At 39.5% G+C, this 22,910-nt stretch overlaps 1 protein-coding gene across 4 annotated transcripts in view; it reads left to right on the top strand.

The window, feature by feature from the left end:
- The window catches only part of FAT3 (FAT atypical cadherin 3), a 378,200-nt gene that overhangs the window by 267,925 nt on the left and 87,365 nt on the right, over positions 1 to 22,910 (top strand). For all 4 annotated transcript variants that reach the window (XM_088522315.1, XM_088522316.1, XM_088522314.1 and 1 more), the window contains exons 5-7: positions 10,771 to 11,085; positions 13,002 to 13,212; positions 22,115 to 22,254. In XM_088522315.1, the coding sequence (XP_088378441.1) occupies positions 10,771 to 11,085; positions 13,002 to 13,212; positions 22,115 to 22,254 (666 nt within the window). The remainder of the gene's footprint in view (positions 1 to 10,770; positions 11,086 to 13,001; positions 13,213 to 22,114; positions 22,255 to 22,910) is intronic.

The raw sequence follows: 22,910 nt of genomic DNA, 5'->3' as shown, positions 1-22,910 counted from the left end.
TTAGGCATACAGATTCACCAGGCTCATGTAGCAAAGCAAGAAGTTCAGCTTCTCTTGAGTCACAAACAGCCTTTGTCCCACTGAGTCTGTAAATAAGATTTAGGTATTTTATCAGATCAATAACCCGTGAATTAAGCCCTTTCTCAAATGAGATGCAGTTTAAGAGAACAAGCGTATTACCTGCGTATTTTGTATGTGTTTTCCTAAATGGAGCAGTGACAGTATGGCCAGAACACCACATCCTCAGTAAAAGTCTGCACGTCTGACGGCTGCATTTGGCCATTGGGATGGGCACGCACGGCTGACGTGTCCGATCGCTCCCCTTGCCGAGGGATCCAGCCTCACGCACTGGGGCTGATGGAACTGCACAAGAGCTCCTGGGAATCCAGAGCGTTCTCACAGATATCTCCCACAAGGTGCTTGGCCCATTTAGCACCTCCTGAGGCAATCTCAAAAGCAAAGCAGCTCCTACAACTTTCCTCTTCGAGCCTCGTCTGCTAAAAATCCACAAAGCAACTCATTAGAAGAACTCCTTTTGCTTCCCCCCTTTCTTTCCCTTCACCTATCGCGGGCTAATTGGAGGCACATAAAATGACTCTAGGAAAATTCTTGTTCTTCTCCAACATATCAGTCTTGCGGTAGCGAGCTACGCATATTGTCTCATGCCATGTTTTATTGTCCCCCAGACCGCATTATTGGCAGGGCAATCTCACAGAAGGTTAATAGCCCTACTGAGTTGTCTCTCAGTCTGACACTCCTGCTCATCACTCCAAATCCAGTCATTTTACCAGTAGCATTAGACATCTCTACTGAAGTTAATTGGGTGCCGCTTGCCACTGCCTTCAAACTCACCTCTATAAATCGGAACTACTTGTAGCAGACTGTCCCTGCTCTTAACTTTCATTTCACAACTGGGAGAAGTACGTGTGGATTGATATACTCCACTTCCCAACCACACTCTTTGACATTTGCAATCCAATTATCACTCACCGTGGTTATACGTTCTGGCCGTCTATCCCCCGTTGTCATCCCGTGTGTCACCACCTCCTCTGTATACTGTCCTCGTGGGAAAACAAGCAGTAAATTAGGGGCCTGTGTAAAGCCATTAAAGAGTTACTGTAACTCCATAAACCGTGGAAGGGAAACTGCTCTGTTTTACGCAGTTGCTGGTGTCCCACATTGGAATTACTGCTCCGTGTTTTCACTCGTCCCCAGCTTATTGAACTCAAGCAAGATAAGTATCTATTGAGGCCCTAGTGACCATGCACTAAAAACATGAACCTTCAGGGTTGTGGATGCTGAGGTCTAGATATTACCATTTCGATGAAATATCCCCTTTCAGCAGGTGGGAAGCATCCTGGCCAGACTCCACTTCAATTTCACTGACCCTTTGCACAGCAGCGAATGCCATCCCGTGGCTGCAAAAATCACATGCATGTTAAAGAATGACAGTGCAGAAGAGTAAAAGGGGTACAAATATCGGAAAAGTTGTGTTCTTTTGAAAGTCCACCTGCACTGCAGGAATGGAGTGTTGCTTTTTTCATTATTTAGATACTTTCAGACCCCTCTGCAGGACTCCAGGCACTACAGAATTAACTATAAATCTATAGCATTAATTGATTAATTAACAACCCAAACTTTTTGTATTGAGTTCTGAATGTTATTCAGAAAAAAAAAAAATCACTTTTCTGGCCAAGAAGTTTCTTTGCAACACATTCAGAGTCTTATAACTTTGCAATAATATTTCCTGTTCTATTTTAACCCTCATAATGACCTGGATGACCTATCCACATGCATTTATTGTCTGGTCTCCAGACATCCTGAAATTTATTTAGATATATTGCTATTTGCAGAATCATCGGCTATATGTACAGCAGAGTGAACCAACAGGAAATATCATGTTAAAGCACAGAATTATGTGTGAAATTATGGTGTTTTTCAAGGAAAACAAGACAAACAACTTTTCTCCAGCAACACTGTGCCTACGTAGCAGTCCCTGGGGTGGCTTAGGATTCCCTGGCTGCTCAGGTGTTTGCCAAGGTTTGTGGAAGTCCAATAGAGAGAAAGACAAAAACAGATTGAAGGGACTACACAAAACATGGGATTGCAGCGAACCAGAGCCTGAGCTCATCTACATCAGCCTCCTCTGGGAAAGAAAGGAAAGTTTTGCTTCTTCAGATGAAACTTGGAGAGTGAAGCAAAAATGGATTGACAGTCCTCATCCTGTAGCACTAGAACGGGTAACTGAATCTCAGTGTCAGATCTTTTGTACTGGTCATAATATTTGCTCCTGTTTTCCAGGTTGAGTGTTTAAAGCGAGAAACTGAACTTGGGAGAAGTAGAAAGGTAGATCCTGAATAGGAGTTTTGCTTCCTAACCAGAATCTGATTTTTTTCCCCGTTCATCCGTGCTGTGCAGATTCCCCACCAGCTGCTAAAATTGACCCCTATGTCAGTGTCAGCTGGATAGTAGATATTTATAGGATGCTTTGAATTGAAGCTAAGTAGAGATTGAGATAATAAGGCATGTCTGTGTTGCCTATTAGATGAAACTGTGATTAGTTGCGGCCCAATTAATGCTTATTATCTGTCTAAAATTAATTTGTCACAGAAAGTAATGAAGTAGACATCAAGAAGACAATATAGACTTTTTATTGCTAAAATCAAAGCAATTATTGATTTGGTTTACTTTAACACGGTCTGACAAAAACAGAATGATACTGTCACTCAAAAACTGCCTTGGGAATAGCCCTGACGTCCTTATTCATATATATCTCCTTTACTTCATTTTACTTACGTATGTTTTTTTGAGCATTTTTATAGTGCTTTGTATAATGTAGTCATCTTTCGACTACAAAAATCACTTTGTTCAAACATGTAGGAGTAATTGCTATCATTTTGTGTTATCTACCTTGATTAAAATTTCACTGTGCTCTTTGTTAATAACAGAAAGTAACTTCTACCAAATAACCCAAATATCACCAAAAAATGTCATGTCTTTATTTCACCTCTTAGATTAATGGACAAGGTGATAATAATTCTTCTAAAAAAAAAGTCATAGAAATTTCTGAGGCCTAAAATCTCTTTATTGCCTTTTTCAAATTTAAAATATCTCCATAGGATCAAAAACTGGATACAAACTATAGCACTAAAGATCTGGTTTTATGTGTACTTTACACCTGGCTGGAAAATCCATTTTTCATTAATCAGGTTTTTAACTGATTAACTTTATTTTGAACATAAAACTTCAGAAGCTTCATTTTTACTCTGAAAATAAAAAAGAATTAAATTGCATTTAAATGTCAGAGACTAGTCATCAGACTATCAGCTATAAAACTATCTTTGAGATGATTTCATAGGATTTTCCCAGCATGTGTGCACGATCGCTGTGTGGATGAGAACATTCATTATTTTCGGTACATTGTGAGAAAACAGAGAAAGATGGAAATTGGTTTTCAGCAATTATTAATGGGGTACAAAGTCTTTTATCTAAAGATGACTGCTTCTGGCTTCCCTTACTTTGGTATTGATCAAAGGCCTATTGATAAGTGATGGATTCTTTTTATTTCTTTTTTTTTTTTTTTGACTAAGTTATCATCTGCTGGGGAATAACAGGACTCATCAGCAAATCTATAGTTAAACAATTCATTTTCTTCAATGGCAAAAGCATCTTAAAAAAAAACCCTGCCCCTCATTTCCTTGTCGGCTCTCCCCCGCCACCCGAGGGCTACGGGTCACTACGAGGTTTTGGGGGGTTTTGCTTTGTTTCGGCAGTTCATTTTTAACCCTGGTTGTTTCAGTAACCCTGTGTGTGGCACAGATGCACTAACAAATTACTGACAGGGTGAAAGAGGTTGCAGGCTCATGGTGGGGGAAGAACAAGTGGCTGGAGGAGGCGATGGAGAGAGGGACGGACGCTCCTTAATCTGCCTTTCTGCCGGTGACAGCGTGTGTCAGCCTCACGATGCTGCTTGCTAGAGCAGTGAAAAGCTAAAAAAAAAGCCAAACAACCCAAAACCCCCCACTCATTTCTATTCTAGCCTCCTAGTTTTGTGTTATGACCTTCCTAGTTATGTGTTATCTTTGTTTTTTGGGTTTTTTTTTTTTTTTAATATTTAGCTCTGCTTCTTGTAGCAACTTAGAATTTGGCTATATTGTACATGCAAATGAAGAATCCTAAGGGTATCTTTCGTATCACTGATGGCCAAATACATGTAATAATCTACTAAGTAATATCAGTATTTTTCTAAACTCACCATCACAGAGCCTCACCTAAGTGTTTCATGCAACATTGGAAGGCACTGGTTGTCACGATGACAAAAATTGTTTGAAATTAAATATTAAAATCACAGTTTAGGATAGAAGAAGATACAAACTGATATGGCAGCAAACCTTAGTGAAGACATAAAGGACAATTTGTTTTGCTGATTGATTAATTAATTTTACAACGAGTAGTACTATAGCTTGATTAAATTTTGGCAATATTTCAGCTTGTATTTTAAGCATAGCCTTTCTGCAGATAGTTAAAACATAAAATGAATTATTAATATTAGTTGTAAGACAGCTTCTTGGAACCACTGATAAAATTGTGTGTCTCTATTAATGGCAAAAGTAGTTTTCTCACTAGTACATGATTAGATGTATTAGCTGCTCTACTGTGAAAAAAAGAGGAATATTAGTGATGTGCAACAGCCTTCATAACTTTAAGGAAATTTTGAAGGTATTTAGTTCCTTTTGACGTGGAAGAGTAAAATCAAGTGAGTTGTTTTGATAGAAAATGAAGGATATTGGAGTATTGGAGAAAGTATTGGAGAAATATATTGGAGTATTTGAGAAAAGGGCAGTATAGAGAGTTAGAACTTCTGCATAACTCTTTTGAAAAAAAAGACTTCAGCAGAAGTCATGCTGAGAAGTACTGTATTTCCTGAGCTCCAAGACAGGATTTTTGAAGAAGGGTATTATCTGTGAAGATATCTCTGATGTAGATTAATGTCTCCATATCAATACTTGATAACAAGTGTTTCTCATCCTGAGAAAAAGAGAAATGGCTGAAGTAGATGTTCCAGTATGAATAGAATTACAATCAACATAGAGATTACAGCTAAAATAAAGCTGCCAAATATCTTCATTTGCAAGCTTTCCATTATTTAAAGCTACCTGAAGTGAAATATTCTCAAAGAATTCACTACTCATGTTCTGTTCACAACACTCTGTAATTCTAATCTTCATTATCAGCAGGTGCTAAAAACCTTCTTAAGAGTTTCCTATGAAGATCAATGCACAACTTTTATCTTCTTTCTTTCTTTGAGGCTGTGAGGGTAGTTTCATTTCTGCTTAGCAGTAGGATATTCCTGAAGGGTTGCCATGTGCCTATAAAGAATGGCTCCTGAGTACTTGCTTCTTAGTCTATAGCTTATTTGCAATGTGTCTTGAGGCTGCTTGAGCATTCATGGGTTCAGATATTATCAAGGGAGTATTTTGGAGTGAATTCTGCTGCTTTCCAACTTGCCCTTCCCTGTTCTCTGGAGTACAAAATTCATTGCTGTGGCCCCTTGAACAAAGTAATGATTGTACAGATTACTGTCGATATCGACACAGGATCTTTCTGGTTGTTATTTGGAGGCTGAGATCAATGTTCCTACCATGAATAATCTCAAATTTCCCAAACTTTTCATTGGAAACTTTGCAAGCTGCCTACTGGGGGATCATACATGTGGAGTTCCAAAAAGGAACCAAAAGTTCCTGCCTCTCTTTAGGTGGTGTTACAGGCTAGGAAGTGAGAAACAGTCCTTGCTGAGCACGGCTTTTTCTCATCAGATTGATGTCTGCGGAATCGGAATGGGCAACACACGACCTGTGTGCAGTACAGGTGAAGAAAGCTGTCCTTAATGCCAAGTGTAGAAGCAGGAGATACACTTGCTCTTCTGGGAAGTGATTTGCTCAGACTCACTTCAGGGCAAGTTGTCACAAACAAAATTACATGGACTTGGTATTTCTGAGGGCTGTAGTTTTCTTTCGAATTAGTAAAACGAAGGGGGAGATGTTACTCTGAGACTGCCTAAAGGGGCTTCTTTTGGCCTATAACAGACTGCTCTGCTCTCATGGGCGTTTAATGGAGTAATGCTTGGTTCAGCACTTACCTTAGCACTCATCAATTGAGAAATGCTGTAAATACAGCCTAACAAACAAAGCTCGCCAATATCTCCAAGCTGGAACAAACTTCCTAAGCAGCTCCCAGAAATACTGATTTTCTTTCAGCCACTGTCAAGAGTTGTATAAATTCTTCCATATAGTGCAACTGAAGCTAAAATACAAGTCTAAATTTATTTTCAGAGTTTACAGATCTTCTTTATTTTTTAAAATTATAGAGCAGCTCATAAGATAATGTATGACACAGAATAATGAAGGGCTTTTTTCCTTTTTTTTTTTTTCTTTTTTGGCTTGTTTAATTGTTTTTTGTTTAATTACAAGTGTTTCTGGACTTTCAGGCCATCAATTCTAGTATTCTGCATGGCCAGGCTATGGGTTTCCATTCCGTTACCATCTCATGGTCTCAGTATCATGAGTCTGAAAAAAACTAAGATTTTAAACCTCCCTGTCTCCCTGTCTTTTGGCAGTACAGTGCTCAAATTACCTGATGTCATCTGTATTTTATATATGGTAACAGGCCACTGTGCATCATTTCTAACTTGAACATGGCTGGAAGCCTTTGACTTTCCTCATCAGCCACCTGGAGTGTTTGTGTCACTACGAATTTGTGTTTAAGAGGTAATCTAATTTTTTTGTTTCACATAGCTAGCCAGAGTGAGCTTATAAATTTTTTTATGATTGAAAGCGAGAATTCCCAGATTAATGCATTTTAAAAAGAAATAAGGAAAGATGGACCATTTTGATATGATTTGCACTCTTTTCTACAAGCATCTTTTAAGTTGTTTGTCTTTTGGGACGGCAAAAAAAAATCTAATATGGTAACTGGAATAAACAGCTGCCCACTTCTCTTCCAAATCAAAGCTTACAAAGACTAAATGAGTAGCTAAATGAGTAGCTGCCAAGTGTCCTGTGTTTTTATTTTTTTCTGTCCTGCAAACACAATGTCTCCCTGAAGTAGACTCAGTAGCAATTCACCGTGTTTGACCTTAAAGCTCTGCTCACCCTTCCCGGCGCTCGCCCGTGTCCGCTTGGGTTCTCTCACTTGGGCTGCTTTCACGGGCTCTTGCAGCGGGAATTTCAGCTCATTTGCGGACTGGGAGAAGAACCAACCTCGTTAGTCAGTAGCAGCAGGGTATGCCGTGGCTGGCACACCTCCTTTCATCCTTTCTCTGTCTCCAGTAGCTCAACCAGATTCTCCTTTCTAAAATTTTCCAAAGGGAACTGGACATTTTGAACAGGGGGAAGGGAGAGGTTTTTTTTTTTCCTGAAATCCCCATTAACACACACTTTCTAGATGAGACGTGGGCCTAATCCCAGCGCACTCTTTTTGCGTTAAGTAGTATCACAAGAGTGAAAATAAACCAGCAGAAATGACACCTTGAGTGTCTTTGCAATGCTAATGACAATCGGGTGGCAATTCTTAACCTAGAAATTGGGAAGACAGAGGACTTCTTCCTGCTAAAGAACGATACAGAAGGAGTTTCTGATTCTTCTGGAGGCTCTATGACTCACATTAAGCACCTGCTGATTGTCTTGTTGTACTTGTTAAAGCGAAATCCCTGCTAGCTACTCTCTCCAGCTGAGTTAATAATTAGCTTGGGAAGTCATGAGCTTTTGTTAATGAGACTCAATATTGTACTTTTAATTCAGGAAAGTGGTACACACAATTGCATTCATACTCTGAAAAAATTCAACAGCTAATCCTTCTTCAGTTAAGTGTCATATCTCATCTGTAGGAGTGGCTGGGGCAAGGCAGAAGTATTTATGTCTCCAGGGCTGAGGCTTTCTGAACACCCAGTATGTTTTAGCTGATATCTTGGCAGGAAAGATGCCTCTGTACCTTCTCCATGGTTAGAAAAACAAGAAATTTCCACATTTACCATTCCTACTTCTATATGTTAACAGCTGATGTTGATCTTAGTTTTCACAGTAAAGGTCCACTGCTATGAAAATCTCATCACAGTTGACCTGTGGAATTCAACATAGATATGAATATGAAAAAGTATCCCTTAGTCCTGATCTCCTGCAAAGACATTTCATAAGGTCTACGGAGCAACCCAACTGAATCGCATGGAAGAGATGGAAATGGCCTTAGTTGGGTTTGAAAGTTCTGTCATTACAGAGAAATTGCTGGGCCCTGAAGAAGGAGAAAGCTTTGTGTGTGTGTATTTTTTTTCTCTCCAAAAATATATATCTAATGTATTGCATACTTATGCAAAACAGATTTAAAATATTTTGTTTTAAAAGTTAATGTAAGTTGGAGGGAGTTTCAGGATATCTTGCCCATGCTGTTTCAGACAGCTGAAGGGAGCTGTGAAGGGATGTGTGAATATTATTACTCCAGCAGTGAAATTTCCAGATAAACAATACTGATCGCTGTTTAATAAAGTCATAAATATCAAAATACAAAAATATGGATGGAAATGGTACCTGAAGCACAGTGTTTCCCCTCCAGAGGTGTGAAGTTTTAGGCCGTGTGTGGCTGGCTGACATGGGGTGTCCTCTCCCCTGACGAGTTGATGGTTCGTGCTACAACAATCACTGCTTCCCATTATCTGTTGGAAAATACTGTCTGTTCAACTCTCCTGTTATCAAATGGGTTTCCCCAAAATTTGGGCTCACACAAATAAACAAATATGTGTTTGCTGCCGCAACAGCGCTTAGCTCATGAGTTCCCCACGAGCCTGACAGAACACGGGACTGCGCGTTGGGCAGGGAGCAGGGCGCCCGCCTCCACAAGCAGCCTCAGGCTTCTCGTCAGTCACTTGACTATTTATATCCCCGTTTTTTTTTTTTTTTTTTTTTCAGATAATTTATTATTATTGCTATTATTTGTGGGATTTTTCTTCACTTTTTTTTTTTTTTTTTTTGGTAGATCACTGCTAAAAGCCTGAGGGAAGTGTCTTTTCTTAGAAGTTGAGTCATACTGTATTTACCAGATACCAGTTTTCTCTCTGTGCATTAATATTAACCCCCCCAAGAAGCGTTCTGCTGGTATTTTTGACCATCATTTAAAGGAGTTTGTCATGTTTGGTTTCTGTGCACTGCCGGTTTTCAGCACTACCTGCCAGCCGGAATTATTTCAGCTGCAGTGTCAGCAGAGGTGCCAGAAGTTGGGTTTTTCTTTGCTAACCTGTGCCCTTGTTGAAGGCTCGGCCTGTTTGGCAGTGACAGGACAAAGAGGTGCCCAAATCCCTGTCACGAGGTGCCATCCCGGTGGGGACTCACTGGCAACCAGTTGACACCTTCAGGAGGAAGAGGCCCAAGGCTGATACCCGTCACTGGGACAAGAGGCTCCGCTCTCTGCTGGAGTTATGGGCCGATTTGGGCAATTTTACATTGCATGTACAGCAGTTTTAAATGGTGTAAGGCTCTAAGGCCTAATGGTGTAAGGCTCTAACGTCCTGCCCTTCCCACTGTATCCATTTTTAAGTACAGTTAGGAACAGGAAAGGGAAAAAGGCTCTCACTGTTCTCTTGAAAAATGGTGGGCTGGGGGTTTTTTGTTGTTGTTGTTTTTGATCTGGCAAGGGAGAGGGATCCCAGGAAATTTTAGGTTTTCCTGGGCTTGTACCTCAGGATTGGAGGCTTTGTAAGGAAACGCAGAAACAGTTTAGGAGAAATAAAGCACTGGGCAGGTAACCAGCAAAGCAATCGACATGTGATGGCCAGCACGAGCCAGGCAAGTGTCTTGGCTCAGCATCATCAAAAATTGCTACTGGGGGAGTTGGCATGTTGGCTGAGAGTGAAGTTGGAGCTTCTTTCCTGCAAACAAAAGTAATTTGCTGCTCTATTTCTCTTTGTTTAAAAAATACTGTGGAGGGATTGAATGAGAAGCTTGAAACATATTGATTGTGATTTGGAAGGGCTATTTTTGAACCTCTTGAGTGCTTGTTGATCTTGGATTATCTCATTTCCAAAGTACTTCAAAATGAAAATTATCAGTAATTCTGTTTAAGTCTCAGCTAAATCAATAATGAACTTTTGTCTCTAGGATTTTATTTGTTATATATTTCTATCAATCCAATGTACTCTTTAAATACTGCAGCAGAAATTTTTACTGCTTACCTCCCTGTGGCCCTTGCAATCGTATAAAGCAGGTTTGGGATTAATGAGCTGTCAAAGTCTGTGTAATGAATGAAAAAAAATGACAGAAATCCTTTCATTGTTTAAGAAATTCCAAGTAGTTAATGGAAAAAAATGGCATTCTTTTACAATATGAGAAAAAGTAATTCTTTCAGAAACAGCATATGACTGAAGAAACTTTCAAAAAAGCAAGGATTCTGCCCGATGGGTCAATTCCAGTTCATTCCTTTGAATTAATATATTACAAAACTGTATGAGCTAATGGGATTTTATGCTTTGAGAAATAGGTTTCTATTCCACAGGTTGCGGGTTCGAAGTTCATCCTGAAAGCAATAAGTCTTCCCAATTTCCATTTGCTGTTGTGAGCGTATTTAGGTTATGTCATGGCTATAAGTAATTATAACTTAGGTAGAAAACTTTGCAATGTACAGATCAACTTTGGGGAGGGAAGGGTGTTTCCTTACATGTTGTTCTGCTGCCTTAGGAAATTCCATTTGTCTGTGTGGAATAATTGCTCTATTGCTGTTGTTTTCCAGGTAACTGTCTCAGATGGGGGCACATCTCCCAAGCAGTCCTCAGTCTGGGTGGTGGTCCAGGTTCTGGATGAGAATGACAACAAGCCTCAGTTTCCAGAGAAAGTCTATCAGATCAAGTTGCCAGAGAGAGATCGTAAGAAAAGAGGGGAGCCAATTTACAGAGCTTTTGCTTTCGACAAAGATGAAGGCCCTAACGCAGAAATCTCATACAGCATCGTGGATGGAAATGATGATGGCAAATTTTTTATTGATCCCAAAACTGGGATGGTTTCTTCCAGAAAGCAATTCACAGCAGGGAGTTATGATATCTTAACAGTAAGTGATCTTTCATCAACATACAAACACATTACTTGAATTTTTTTTTTTTTTACAAAAAACTTACCTTGCTGTATAGGTGTATAAAGACATGTCTGTGTTTAATATATCACTGCATGTAAGATCTGAATGTGCTACAAAATCTAGCATTCACTGATATCTATAGCTAAAAATTGATTCTGCTTGGGATTTCATGCCACTGCACATAATGAATTATTCTCAGGTGTTTAGAGAGCCAACTTGTGAATTGTTGGCATCTCCTTGCATGCACAGAAATGAAGACCAAGGGTTTGCTTGCTCCCAAATTTTATATCATATTTAGCTAGACGGGTACAGCAACAAATTCACATTCACCTTTTTATGGATATAAGTGTGGATACAGCCCACACTTATTCTGTCCAAGTTAACAGTCTTCAGGGAGGAGGAGTTCTGTATGGGGAATATATGCCCTTCTACAGCATCAAAGGGTTTAAGTAAGTTTAAAAAAATCAAAATACTTCTGCCAGAACTCAAACCATTCAGACGAGGTCAAAGAAAAAAAGAAAGGAGAAAAGATGGTGGTTTTAACAAAAGGAAATATAGGACTTGAATTTGCACTCTTCATATACAGAAATAAGCCAAAAAGAGTGTTGGTTAAGGAGTTAACAGGAAATACAGGAGATGAAAATGTAACAGAGTTCCAGGGTCTGGAACAGTCACTTAGTAAATGAAGAGATGTCATCTACCGAAATGGATCTCTGCTGGAATACCTTCGTAAGGCTGGAAATAGTGACAGGAAAACAGAAGAGCAGATGTCAGAATGCGCAGGGAGAGCTGGCACTGCGAGCACAGCCCTCCCGGGGCGAGGGCCCTTCGCTGCGCAGGGCCACGGCTCACCCCTGCTCTCACCCTCACGAGACTCCAGCAGCTGAAGGCTTCCTGCCTCAAAGCTGCTCCTCGCACACTCGGCATCTTTTGCCTAAGGGCCTGTCTGCCTTGAATGGAGCAGGGGAGCAAGTGTTAGCACTAAACCCACTTAACACATTGCCAGAGAAAGAAATATATATGATATTTCAGGAAAATAATTCCCTTTTTTAACAGGCATAGTAACAGCATTTCCATACATCCGTGATCCTGTATAGTCAGGAAAATTTCCTTTAGTGTTTAAAGGAAAATCTTCTGTTCTCCTAGATGTTGGTGTTATTCACCAAGGTACCATTCCATAACCTACATTTTCCCTTATCCTGAATTGTTTTTGAATATTCATCTTGTCTTTTCTATGCTAAAACCATGTAGCATTCCAGGCAAAAATAAAGTCTACCCGTGTCTTCACAGTACATTGCAATATAAAGAATTAGCACCAAGCTGGGCAACTCTAATGAACACCGCTGAGAAGAGAAAACAATGAAAAGAAACATGGTGAAATTGAAAATTATATTTGTTTTGGAAAATGGGGGAAATGATCTGAAACATTCAACCCAATTAAAGATTGTGAAGATGGTAATATGAGGAATACCAATACAATTGGTATTGTGCAATACAAATAACATTTAAAACAGTCAAACATGGTCTGGATGGGCATATATCTTAAATACATGACATCCCAGAGGTAGAGGGTGTAGAGCATCATAGAGCTCCCAGAATGGGAGCATCAGAGATTCTTTGAAAGGTGTAGTCTAAGAGGGAAGTCTTTTCTGAAAAAGCAGGTGTATGTACGAAGCACTTGAATTGCATCTCTTAGGGCCTCACATCAGCATTTCTAAATCAAAATAGTTTTGTCTGGTGTGATTCTCATCCTACTTTTTAGGGCGTATTTTGCATAAAGGATTAAAGAGGCCATTTTCCAAACATTTTCCATTTTTATTGTTTTCTTGAACATAGGTCTAAATGACAAACTGTTGTGCTCACTCTGAGTCCTGTTTCCTTTGTGCCCCCAGATAAAAGCAGTAGACAACGGCCGACCCCAGAAATCCTCAACCGCGCGTCTCCACATCGAGTGGATCAAAAAGCCGGCGCCCTCGCCGGTGCCCCTGACTTTCGATGAACCCTTTTACAACTTCACCATCATGGAGAGTGATAAAGTGACAGAAATCGTTGGGGTGGTCTCTGTGGAACCTTCTAACATTCCTCTGTGGTTCGATATAGTCGGTAAGTTTGGAACCAGGAACGTAGAGAAGAAGCTTCAGAAGCAAAACATAAGGATGTGTGGTTTTGGAAGCAAGAAAACTAACAGTCAGCTGTCCCTGAATTAAAAGCATTTTTGTAATGCTCAAAAGGCTATTTTAATACAGCAATAATAAAAGTAATATTCCTGCTTTTGTTATGATTCCTTAGCTAAGCTGAAAAAAAAAAGCGCTGTATGGCTGAATTGTTTTTTTTCATAGTATGTTATTTATTGCAATCTTAATGTTGTCTGTCATTTAAATTCTATTGTCATACTTGGCTAATCTCATTCCTAAATGTATTTATGGTACTTAGACTTGCTGTCCCTCATTTCTCTCTTTCTTCACCTTTTTTTCTGCATTCTGTTCTTTTTTTTCTGCTTCCGACTGCCCTGCTTCAAGGTGGCAAGCATGCTCGAGAGATGTTCTATATTCTACAGACAGCTTGTGGGCAGAACTGTTCAACAGAAGGTACCCTTAGTGCAAACACATTTGCTAAACTACAACTATCCAGGCTGCCTTTTATTTTTGCAAGTTCTTTGAGACAATTTATATTACATCTTCATAAGTGCCTGTGACAGGATGCAATGCAACACATGGATGTGCTACGTTTCTTTCTGTGACAGCTTTTAGCATATTTGTGTCCAATTATTATCATTTTATTCACGGATTTTCCACAGTTTATCGCAAATAATTAATTCAAACTTTTCACAGTCCAGCTCCATCCATTTAAATGTGAAACAGAACGGAATGCATCAACATATGGGTTACAAACAGAGCCACAAAAGTTCATCTTGAATGCAAACTGAAAAAGAGAAATGTGTTCCTATGTGAGATTTCAACCACAAAAATGCCTTACATATAATTACTTTTGAAAATAGGGAGGGAGAAGTCCATATACTTAGAGGAGGAGAAGCCACAGGAGTTACAGTGTTAAAGTCAAAGGGCAAGGAAGTTAAGGATGTAGCTGCTGGAAGGACAGCAAGTAGAGGGGATCACTTGCCTACAGTGGAGAAGCAGGAATCAGTATTCCTAAGTGATGCTTTCCTGCTTCTGTTGCTGATGCAGTTAGGTCACTTAAAATAACTCTTTAACATCTCCAAAATGAGACTTTTCCCAACATTACAATGAGTTATTATGCTGCTTAGGGTTTGTAGGCAATGTTTGTGTATCTTCGGATGTAAAACACTGTGTCTGCACAACGTGGTGTTATTTAAATAATGGGTTATAAAGCAAATATTATATGAAAGATTAAAGAAACAAAAAACCATTGCCACAGACTTAGTGAAAAGGGTGCATCAGCAGTCTTTATTTACAGGGACTGAGCTCTGCTTCCATTTGATCATGGCTGTTTCCAGATGAGTTTACCCAACAGGAAGGAGAAGGACCATGGAATGGGTCAGCCACAGTTATTTTCACCCACCTTTTATTATCAATTTGTGCAGATGAAAGACAGAAGCATCTATATTTCCCCTTTGAATTTGTAGCACGGGTTCTGAAATGCCAACCACATTAAAACTTAACGCAAAGCTATTACCATGTTCAGGGGTTCTTGCTCACCCCTGAGGAAAAACAGCATATGTTTCCTTCTATCTTCCTTTCCATTCCCATGATCTTTTCAGTATGCTACATGCAATTTATTAGCTAATGTTTACATTCCCTTTGTCTTGCTCACTGACCCCAACTTTTCTCCCAGGAGAAATCCTACTTTATTGACTTTATTGTCACACTTTTTTTCCCCCCATTTGAACCTTTTGCTGGACTCCTCTGCCCCTCACAACCTCTCAGTCTATTCCTTAGTGAATTCACCAACTCTCATTAAAATGCCCTGTGATAACAACTGAGAGAGGCCCCAGCTCTTAAGCTCTGTTCTTTAACAATATAAGAATCATCTGCAATCTAGCGACACCTTATCATAATATTGCAGGTTTGTGTCCTGAACAGAAATGCTGGAGAGAAGATGATAAAATTTTAAGTCCTTAATTTGTCACTTCATGTGGCCTTTATGGCTAAAGGAGGATCTAGAAGGAGGTTTTTATTTTTTAGAAATCCTAATAGCTTCCCTGTAGGATGTAGCTCCTGATGCTGCAGGGTGCTGAATCACTGCAGAAGGTCATGGAGATATTGCTTCCCTGGACTTAATGAGAAATCTGGGTCCCTGGAAGGTGTCAGAACATTGTAGGTTCATGGGTGGTGACCCTGACTATCCAATTTGATACCATTACCATATGAGTGCTGTCATTAAATATAATTGCTTTTATCAAAAACAGCAATAATAGCAATCCCCATTTCTGTAATAGGAATAGCTGGCAATCCCAGCTATACACACAACATTGCTGTTCTAGGCACTCTGCACACACAATTGCAAGATAAAATTGCCAGAAGCGCTTATAGTCAGGGTATTTTCTGCTGAGAATATCTTTGCTGCCTTTGGTTGGTCAGTATCAAAAATTCTTTTTTGTCCGGATTTCTCAGTATCATCATCTGGAAAAAGAGGCAGTGATGATAATGTGTTCGAGGAACATTGATATTTAGTGCTGAGAAGCACAATGAAAGACTTAGGGTGTTAGTAGTAGTTAGTTGTAGGTTATACGGGAGTGTTGATGCAACAGATACATTCTGTCTTGCTGTAAGAGCTGGTCCTGATCCATCTGCTATTTTGTGGTTTTGGACCTCCGTGTACAGCTCCCGGTAATGTCAACAAAAGCCCCGAAGGCTTATGTAGAAGCATGGTTTAATATAGAGTTTGCAGCTTGACCTTTATTTTTATGACCTTTTCAAACTAAATGGGCAGTGGAATTCAAAGGGACCCTTTTTTCTATAATATGACCTTTCTCCCACCTCAACATGGGGTAGAAGGGGGACTAAAGTTAGGATATGTAGTATTTTGTCTATCTAATTTCAACATCTAATTGGCATCTAGGTTAAATGCACCCTAAAGAAAGGTTTATGTTCTTGAGCTGATCAGCTCCAAGACAGGAAGGTGCCTTTGGGGCCACAGATCAGGTCTTCCTGGGCCAATTGCCTTCCTTCAGAGACAACGTCTTTCCTCCATAGACGAGAGGGGGACAGGATGTTTGCTGTTTTGTGCAATTGAGAATGGTTGAGATGTCCTACCTGGTTTCTCTTTTCAGAATGCATTCAATGTCCTCAGTTCACGCAGATCTCACAATGTGACAGACACAGGTTGTTGCAATTGTGTTAAATTTATTCAGTCATTTATGAGGAGCTAATTTTCAGTGGAAGCTCCAAAATAAGTCAGAGATCTTTATTTTTCCCAGGGAAATTGAGCCCCATAGGACTCTTTCTTCCTTTGTGTCAGGGGTGGGAATGATGAGATAATTATGTTGACCACAGAAGCTAAGCTGCATGGTGCTAGTTTTGCTTAAGTAGCATGTTGCACAACACCTTTCTCATTCTCCAAACTGGCCACCTGCTGTCTTTATTTCTTCCCTCAACCTACACCATTAAAAGCACAGATAAAGTTTAAAAGTACATCAGAACTTTTCTGTCAAGGGTGCTATAAATGGCAATGATTTTAAGATCTATTAATTGTCCATATAATTCACAGTACTGCGAATTTTCATTAATGTCAAAAACATGTAGCTCCCTAGCCTCCTTTGAATTATCCTCTCTGAGAACTAGATAAAATATCTTCTAATTTTTTTCTTTCTTTTTTTTTTTTTGCCTGTACCTTCAGCTTCTTAGCAGCAAACCCAAGGCTTTGCCTGTCCTTATAAGAGTTTTATCCTTTTGCAAATTCCAAGTCTGTAGTATTTTCTTCTTCCTAGCATGATAACAGAATATATCTTTGCATGTTGTGTTACTAATATTTATTATGTTACGTTTAACAGAATTCTGTAATTTAATCCATATTTCTCGAGACAGTGTTTAGGTTTATTTCGTATCTTGCAAAACAGAACAATGGGAGATTTGAGTTTTGCTTCTTTTCTTAAAAATACTAGAGTGATTTTGGATTCATTCTTGAAGCTCAGGGTCAGTTCCCTTTCTGTATTTCCACATGATTCTCTGCTTTGGGTAATGCTAGTAATGCAGCAAATGCCGCAATTGCTCCAGTTACAGTCATTATCTTCAGTTTTGTTAGTTTAGTTTGCGGGGGGAAAAATGTCAAAATCCCTCCATTCCTAGGCAAATGTATTCAGTACTAGTCTTTAAATTAAATCATCTACTGTATTTCTCTACTCCATCTTGGCACAGGAGGCCAAATGAGACAAGTTCTCACTGCATCCTGTCTTTCTTAAGTTTGAACATAAGCACATATGCTCTTTGCTATCTGCCAGAGAAGGAAGAGCTTTCCCAAGTTTTTGCCATGTTTGATTTGGGGATATCCTCCAGAATTCAGTAGGATCTGTTTTGGTGTAGGTCTGGTCCTGCACAGTCGTCAAACATTTCTCAGATCTATATTCAAGCCCACATTGCTGCATCATTCCAGTGGAAAAGAGAGGAAAAAGGTGCTCACATGGATAATTAGACTTATTTGCCTACCAGTCCTCCAGGTTTGCTGGCATGTTTTCTTCTTAGGGAGCGAGTGATTTCATCCAGCAACATAATCCTGTGTTGAAATACATATGAACTGTTGATAGGAAACATAAATAGGCTCAGCATCTTCCCAAAAAGGAATTCCACCTAAGAAATGTACCACAACAGGAAGAAAAAGAGAGTTTTTTGCTTGCAGCAAATAATAATTCAAAATGGGAAGAGAACATGCTTGAAAGTAAATTTTTTTTCTGGAATTCAAAAGGGTGACAGCTCTATATGCATTGTATCCTGCTGTAGGCAAATTCTTCCATTGACCTCTGAAAATTAATTTTAGCAGCTCAGGAAGTTTTACTGGCTCATCCGTTGCACCGAATATAATATAACCTTACATAGGAAGTTCTAGAACATCATTTGCATCTGTTCTAAAATAGACCTTTACTAAAAGCACCCATACCCAAAACAGGAGCCTTCCTGAATTCAATAACATAGCTGGAATTGGCCAGAGTTATTTTAGAAAATCAGTTATAAATCCTTTAGAGAGTATAAAAAACTCAATTGTGTAAATTTACTTCTTCCTGAGTTTATGGAAGATATATAGCAGCTTCCAGAAACTAAGAGTGGAAATCATCTCGCTTAACTTTATTTGTCTGAGGTGCAGTTACGGATATCTAAGGTAGCTGTCTTTCTTTAGGAGTCCTAACTGTCAATTAAAGAAAAAATACACTTTCTGGTTGGAATTTATGTCATTCAAACATGAGATTTCTTCTTCTCCAAAGATGGCATTGCAAGTAGGTTTGAATTGTTCATGAAATCCCACTCTTAGTATTTTGGCTTATTTCAAAGGAAGTCTTTAATCTTGACTGAGGATGCACGAGTCCTGCTTCTCAACCTGCAGTGATGCGACAAACCAGAGCCAATCCACGTTTCTCTTAAGTCATTCCATGTTAGAAAGGTTTCTCAGGACAGCCTGCCTAGTCAGTTTACTCAACGTGCCTTCTTTATCATTGATTTTCTCAGAGTCCAGTGTCACCATGTCTTATCTTCGTATGAAATATTTCTTTTCTAATGCAATTGCAAGCACATTAATAAAGACAGCTTCTAGATATCTTGTATCTGAAAGCAGGAGTTTTACTAGACAATGAAAAGGAAAGCACGTGCCATATGCTGGAAAATGGAAAAAGTAATAAAAATTCACATTAATAAAACTGAGCAGATGAAAAAAATGCCATCATTCTTAGCCCCCTTTCATCCTAAGATTATGATCACTGAAAGTGCTAAGTATCTTATAGTAACTCAGTGAAAATGATATTACTGAAGCCTACAACACTGCAAATAAATTAGTTTCCAAAGGATTTCAAGTTCCACAGCAGCATGTTTTTGAAAACTGGCCTCAAGTGCCCAAAAATCTGTGAAGCTGCCACCCCCTCAGCTCTCACCTCCTCCAGGCTGAGTCCTCACTCCTCTATGTAGGCATCCTTTGGAAGGAAGCTGCTTCAAGTGGTGTTCCCAGAATAATTTGAACTGCACAAGTTTTTAAAAGAAAAATTCTCTTTGTTTTTCAACATGACTTTGTTCTCTTCCTCTCTGCATACTGCCTCCAGCATCCATCTTTCCCAGAAATTCTATTGGATACTTCTCTGGGAGCTTTGCAGTAGGCCATGCATATATTTAACACATCTATGGAGTCAGTTACAACTTAGAGTTTATCCCTAGTTCAGTAATTATGCCTCAGTGCTAAGTGTAATTTCAGAAGCGCTCGTCATGTGAGTTGTTTGGAGGACATCCAGAGCATTCCCAAACTACCTCCAGTACTCACAAGATCGGGGCAGAACCCAGATATCACAGGCAGGATGACAAGTTAGTCCCAGGAGCTGAACTGCTGGCTGTGCTCTGTTGAAACGACCGGGCTGAATCAAAAGTAAATGAGGACTCTTCTCCAAAGGAGACTATGAGCTCAAATCTCACAGCAAGATGCTCTCTGACAAGGCATGGTCTCTGAAATGGATGCAGTTTCTGCATTGTTTAGAAGAAAATGAATTGATGTGAAATAAAGTGCATTACAAGTTTAGGCTAGAGAGGGGTGGTTGGTGATCAAGATTTATTCTTTTTTTGTCAGCAGATTATTTTGGAAGATACATGTATCATATGAAAACTCAAAGGTTGGATTAAATTCCTGTTTTGAAGGAAGAATATCCAACATTTAATGAAATTTGCCTCAAGTGGGTATACTTGCAGCACACCATTTAATGCCCCGACAGCACTGCACTAAGCTAACTGGGGAAAGACATTTAAAATATCTATTTTTAATTCTCCCATTATTTTACTTCTTGGAAGTTTAAAAGACAGGGTTTCTGTGGAAGTGTATGCCAATTGATAGCATGCAATTTTTTGATTGCTCATTAAGATGGTTATTAAGCATCTTGAAGTGCAGCCTTTCATTCTGTTTCTCATGGTTATCAGTCTGAAACAGTCTCTTTGTGCAGTGCACACTGTCCCAAGGCTAGCTGCATTTCAACAGAAATTTCCTTCAGGAATCCTGAAACTCCTTTCTTCAAAGGAGGGTTTTTCTGAGTTGGTTTTCATGGTGCAGTTTTTCTCCAGTAAATCCATTAAAACATTAACTGGGAGATGGCATCTTTCTCTTCTAGACTAACTTAAAAAAAAAAAATCTGAGCATATGACCAGTGCTATATACCTTGGCATTACTTCAATGTCAAGGACAATTGAGGGTTTTTTTTGGCAACCAAGTAGTGTTAAATATGTAACAATGAGAACGATATGCAGGTTAGGTTTGCAGAAGATGGTTTGGGAAGAATCAGTGTTTCTATCCACCATCCATCACAGCAGATTCCTGGGCAGTGTTTTGCTAGAGAACCACAGCTGCATCAGTGGGGCTCAGAGCCATATATACATATATATTTATTCAGTGCTTCTTTTGGATCCCTTAACAAGCACAGGGAGTTCACCAGTTCTGCCATTCCTTTGCATAGGTCACCTGGATCCTTACTCCTCCTTCCTCTTTCTTCTCCTCCTCTATCCAAAGTTTGGAATGACAAACCTTTTTTCTTCTAACTAAATACATGGCTGCTTATAAGAGAAATTCCAGTTGTTGGTCAGCATCAAGGTACAAGAATTGGTGGTAGAAACGGGCCCCTCCATTTCTCTGCCCCCGCGCCTGATGTGAGAGCCATCTGGGGATAATACAGCAGCCATTCAAGAAAATTATTGCCCTAGAACTAAGTTGATGGAATGGATATTTTTCTACCTGTGGATCTAATCCCCAAAGGCCGGAGCACCTCCTATAAAAGTTTCATTAGCAGTGGGGGCTGAAAGCATTTTTCACTTTGCAGGCCTGGGTCATCAGAGAATGTAGCTAGCGGAATTGTTTTGCCGTGTAATTAATACACCTTAAGAGGTCTTTTGTCAGCAGTGCTGTGTTCCCCCTGTGCTGTCCCCAGCGCCCAAACATTGCAGGCTGAACTCATAATAAATTCCACTTTAGAGCTGAGTGAGTAGAAGCAGCTTAGCAGCAGGGAGTGTGTGTTTTACTTCTGAACATAATGAGTGGTTCTAATTTATAAACTAGAGCTATGGCTGAGAAATCCTGTAACCCTTTAATCTCGAATTATTTATGGCTTTCTCTCACATTTTAATAGATTTTTTTTTCTTTATCCTTTTTCTTTTACCTGAGACTCAAGAGGATTTTTTTTCTTTGCTGTATCATTCAGTATGTGACAGAATAAGGAGGTATTAGTTTCAGAATAGTGCTTTGTGAGGAGTTTTTTAATGGAAAGGAATTTATGAAGTGTATCCTGTCAGATCTATTTAAATAATTCCTAAAAGACTAGTAGAATTTGACCTTTGCTGTCAGTAATTATCATTGTCCTTGAAATTAACATAACAAATCGCTATTTGCATTTTTTAAATTGATTATAATTGTCATTTTTAAAGACTCAGTTGACAGTCTTTGCACCCATGAGCATTGGTGAGGATTTCCTGAAAATAGAATTTGCAGAATCAAACCATCTTAAAATGATTTTTATGCAAAGAGATAATTGTGCTTGTTCGTTACACAAACTACAAGGGCACACATCTTAAGGGCTTATAGCCATTTGCTTCTTTTTATAGATTCAGTTATGGTTCACTTAAATATACTGCTGGATTTTTTTTTTCAGTGCATTTTAATGATGTCTGCTTTCTGATATACAAACTGTGCTTTGAAATATAAACGAGTTGCAAACAAAGACGTATCAGTAGCTATACTGTGTATGCATAAGGCAGGCCATTAAGATGGATGCCAGTAAACAGCTATGCCCACTTTGAGTTACATTTTGGATGGAAATTTTCCAGAGATGGCTAATTTAATTGTATTTTTGTGCAACAATTAGGAGGGAATTACGATAGTTCTTTCGACGCGGAGAAGGGAGTGGGCACTATTGTCATTGCAAAGCCCCTGGATGCAGAGCAGAGGTCAATATATAATATGACTGTGGAGGTCACCGATGGAACAAACATTGCCACGACTCAGGTAGAATATCACATTCCTTCTTTGGCAAGTTTTTCATTTGTTAGTGGAATGTATATGCTATAAAAATAATAATTTTGCCGTTCAAATCAAACTTCAACTTTTGAGAACACTGTTAACTGGTACAGGGGCTATTTTGCAGCCCTTTCCATCTGTTTGTGAAGACTTGCCTGCTGAAAGTGTTTCAAAGTGCTGTTTCTCCTTTTCTCCTCTTCTTGCTCACACCAGAGTAACTCTCCTTGCTCCAGCTGTGGTAGGCCCTACCGCAGGCAGCTCAGCTTACGTTTCCACAATTGTATCGCCCAGTAACGGTCCAAAACACAATAGCGATTCCGTGGTGTTGGGGAATATTACTGTTGATTTTATTAAATGGAATTTATACCGCCCATCCTCCCAGGACCCGAATGTGGGACACGAGACCAATTGTTCAGAGAGGAAATTGCTCAGAGTGGAAACTTAAAATTCAAAGGATCTCTCCTTGAGTGTCACCACAATGGTTATGTTGTCTATAGGGGACACCCCGGCGAAGCCTGGCAAGCCAGGCAGGGTCAGTGACTTGGAGCAATTAAAAAGTCAGGTCAAATAAATGTGACGAGACGACATTATGCTGGCTGTGACACATCCTTGTCGCAGAGCTCCTCACAGAGAGCCTGCCTTTG

The sequence above is a fragment of the Tinamus guttatus genome, unplaced genomic scaffold (genome assembly GCF_059628265.1).
Source record: "Tinamus guttatus ecotype Peru unplaced genomic scaffold, ASM5962826v1 Tinamus_guttatus_pri_ptg000150l, whole genome shotgun sequence".
NCBI classification, from domain to species: domain Eukaryota; kingdom Metazoa; phylum Chordata; class Aves; order Tinamiformes; family Tinamidae; genus Tinamus; species Tinamus guttatus.
The sequence above is the reverse complement of the archived record's forward strand: the minus strand, read 5'-3'. Positions and strand labels throughout refer to the sequence as shown.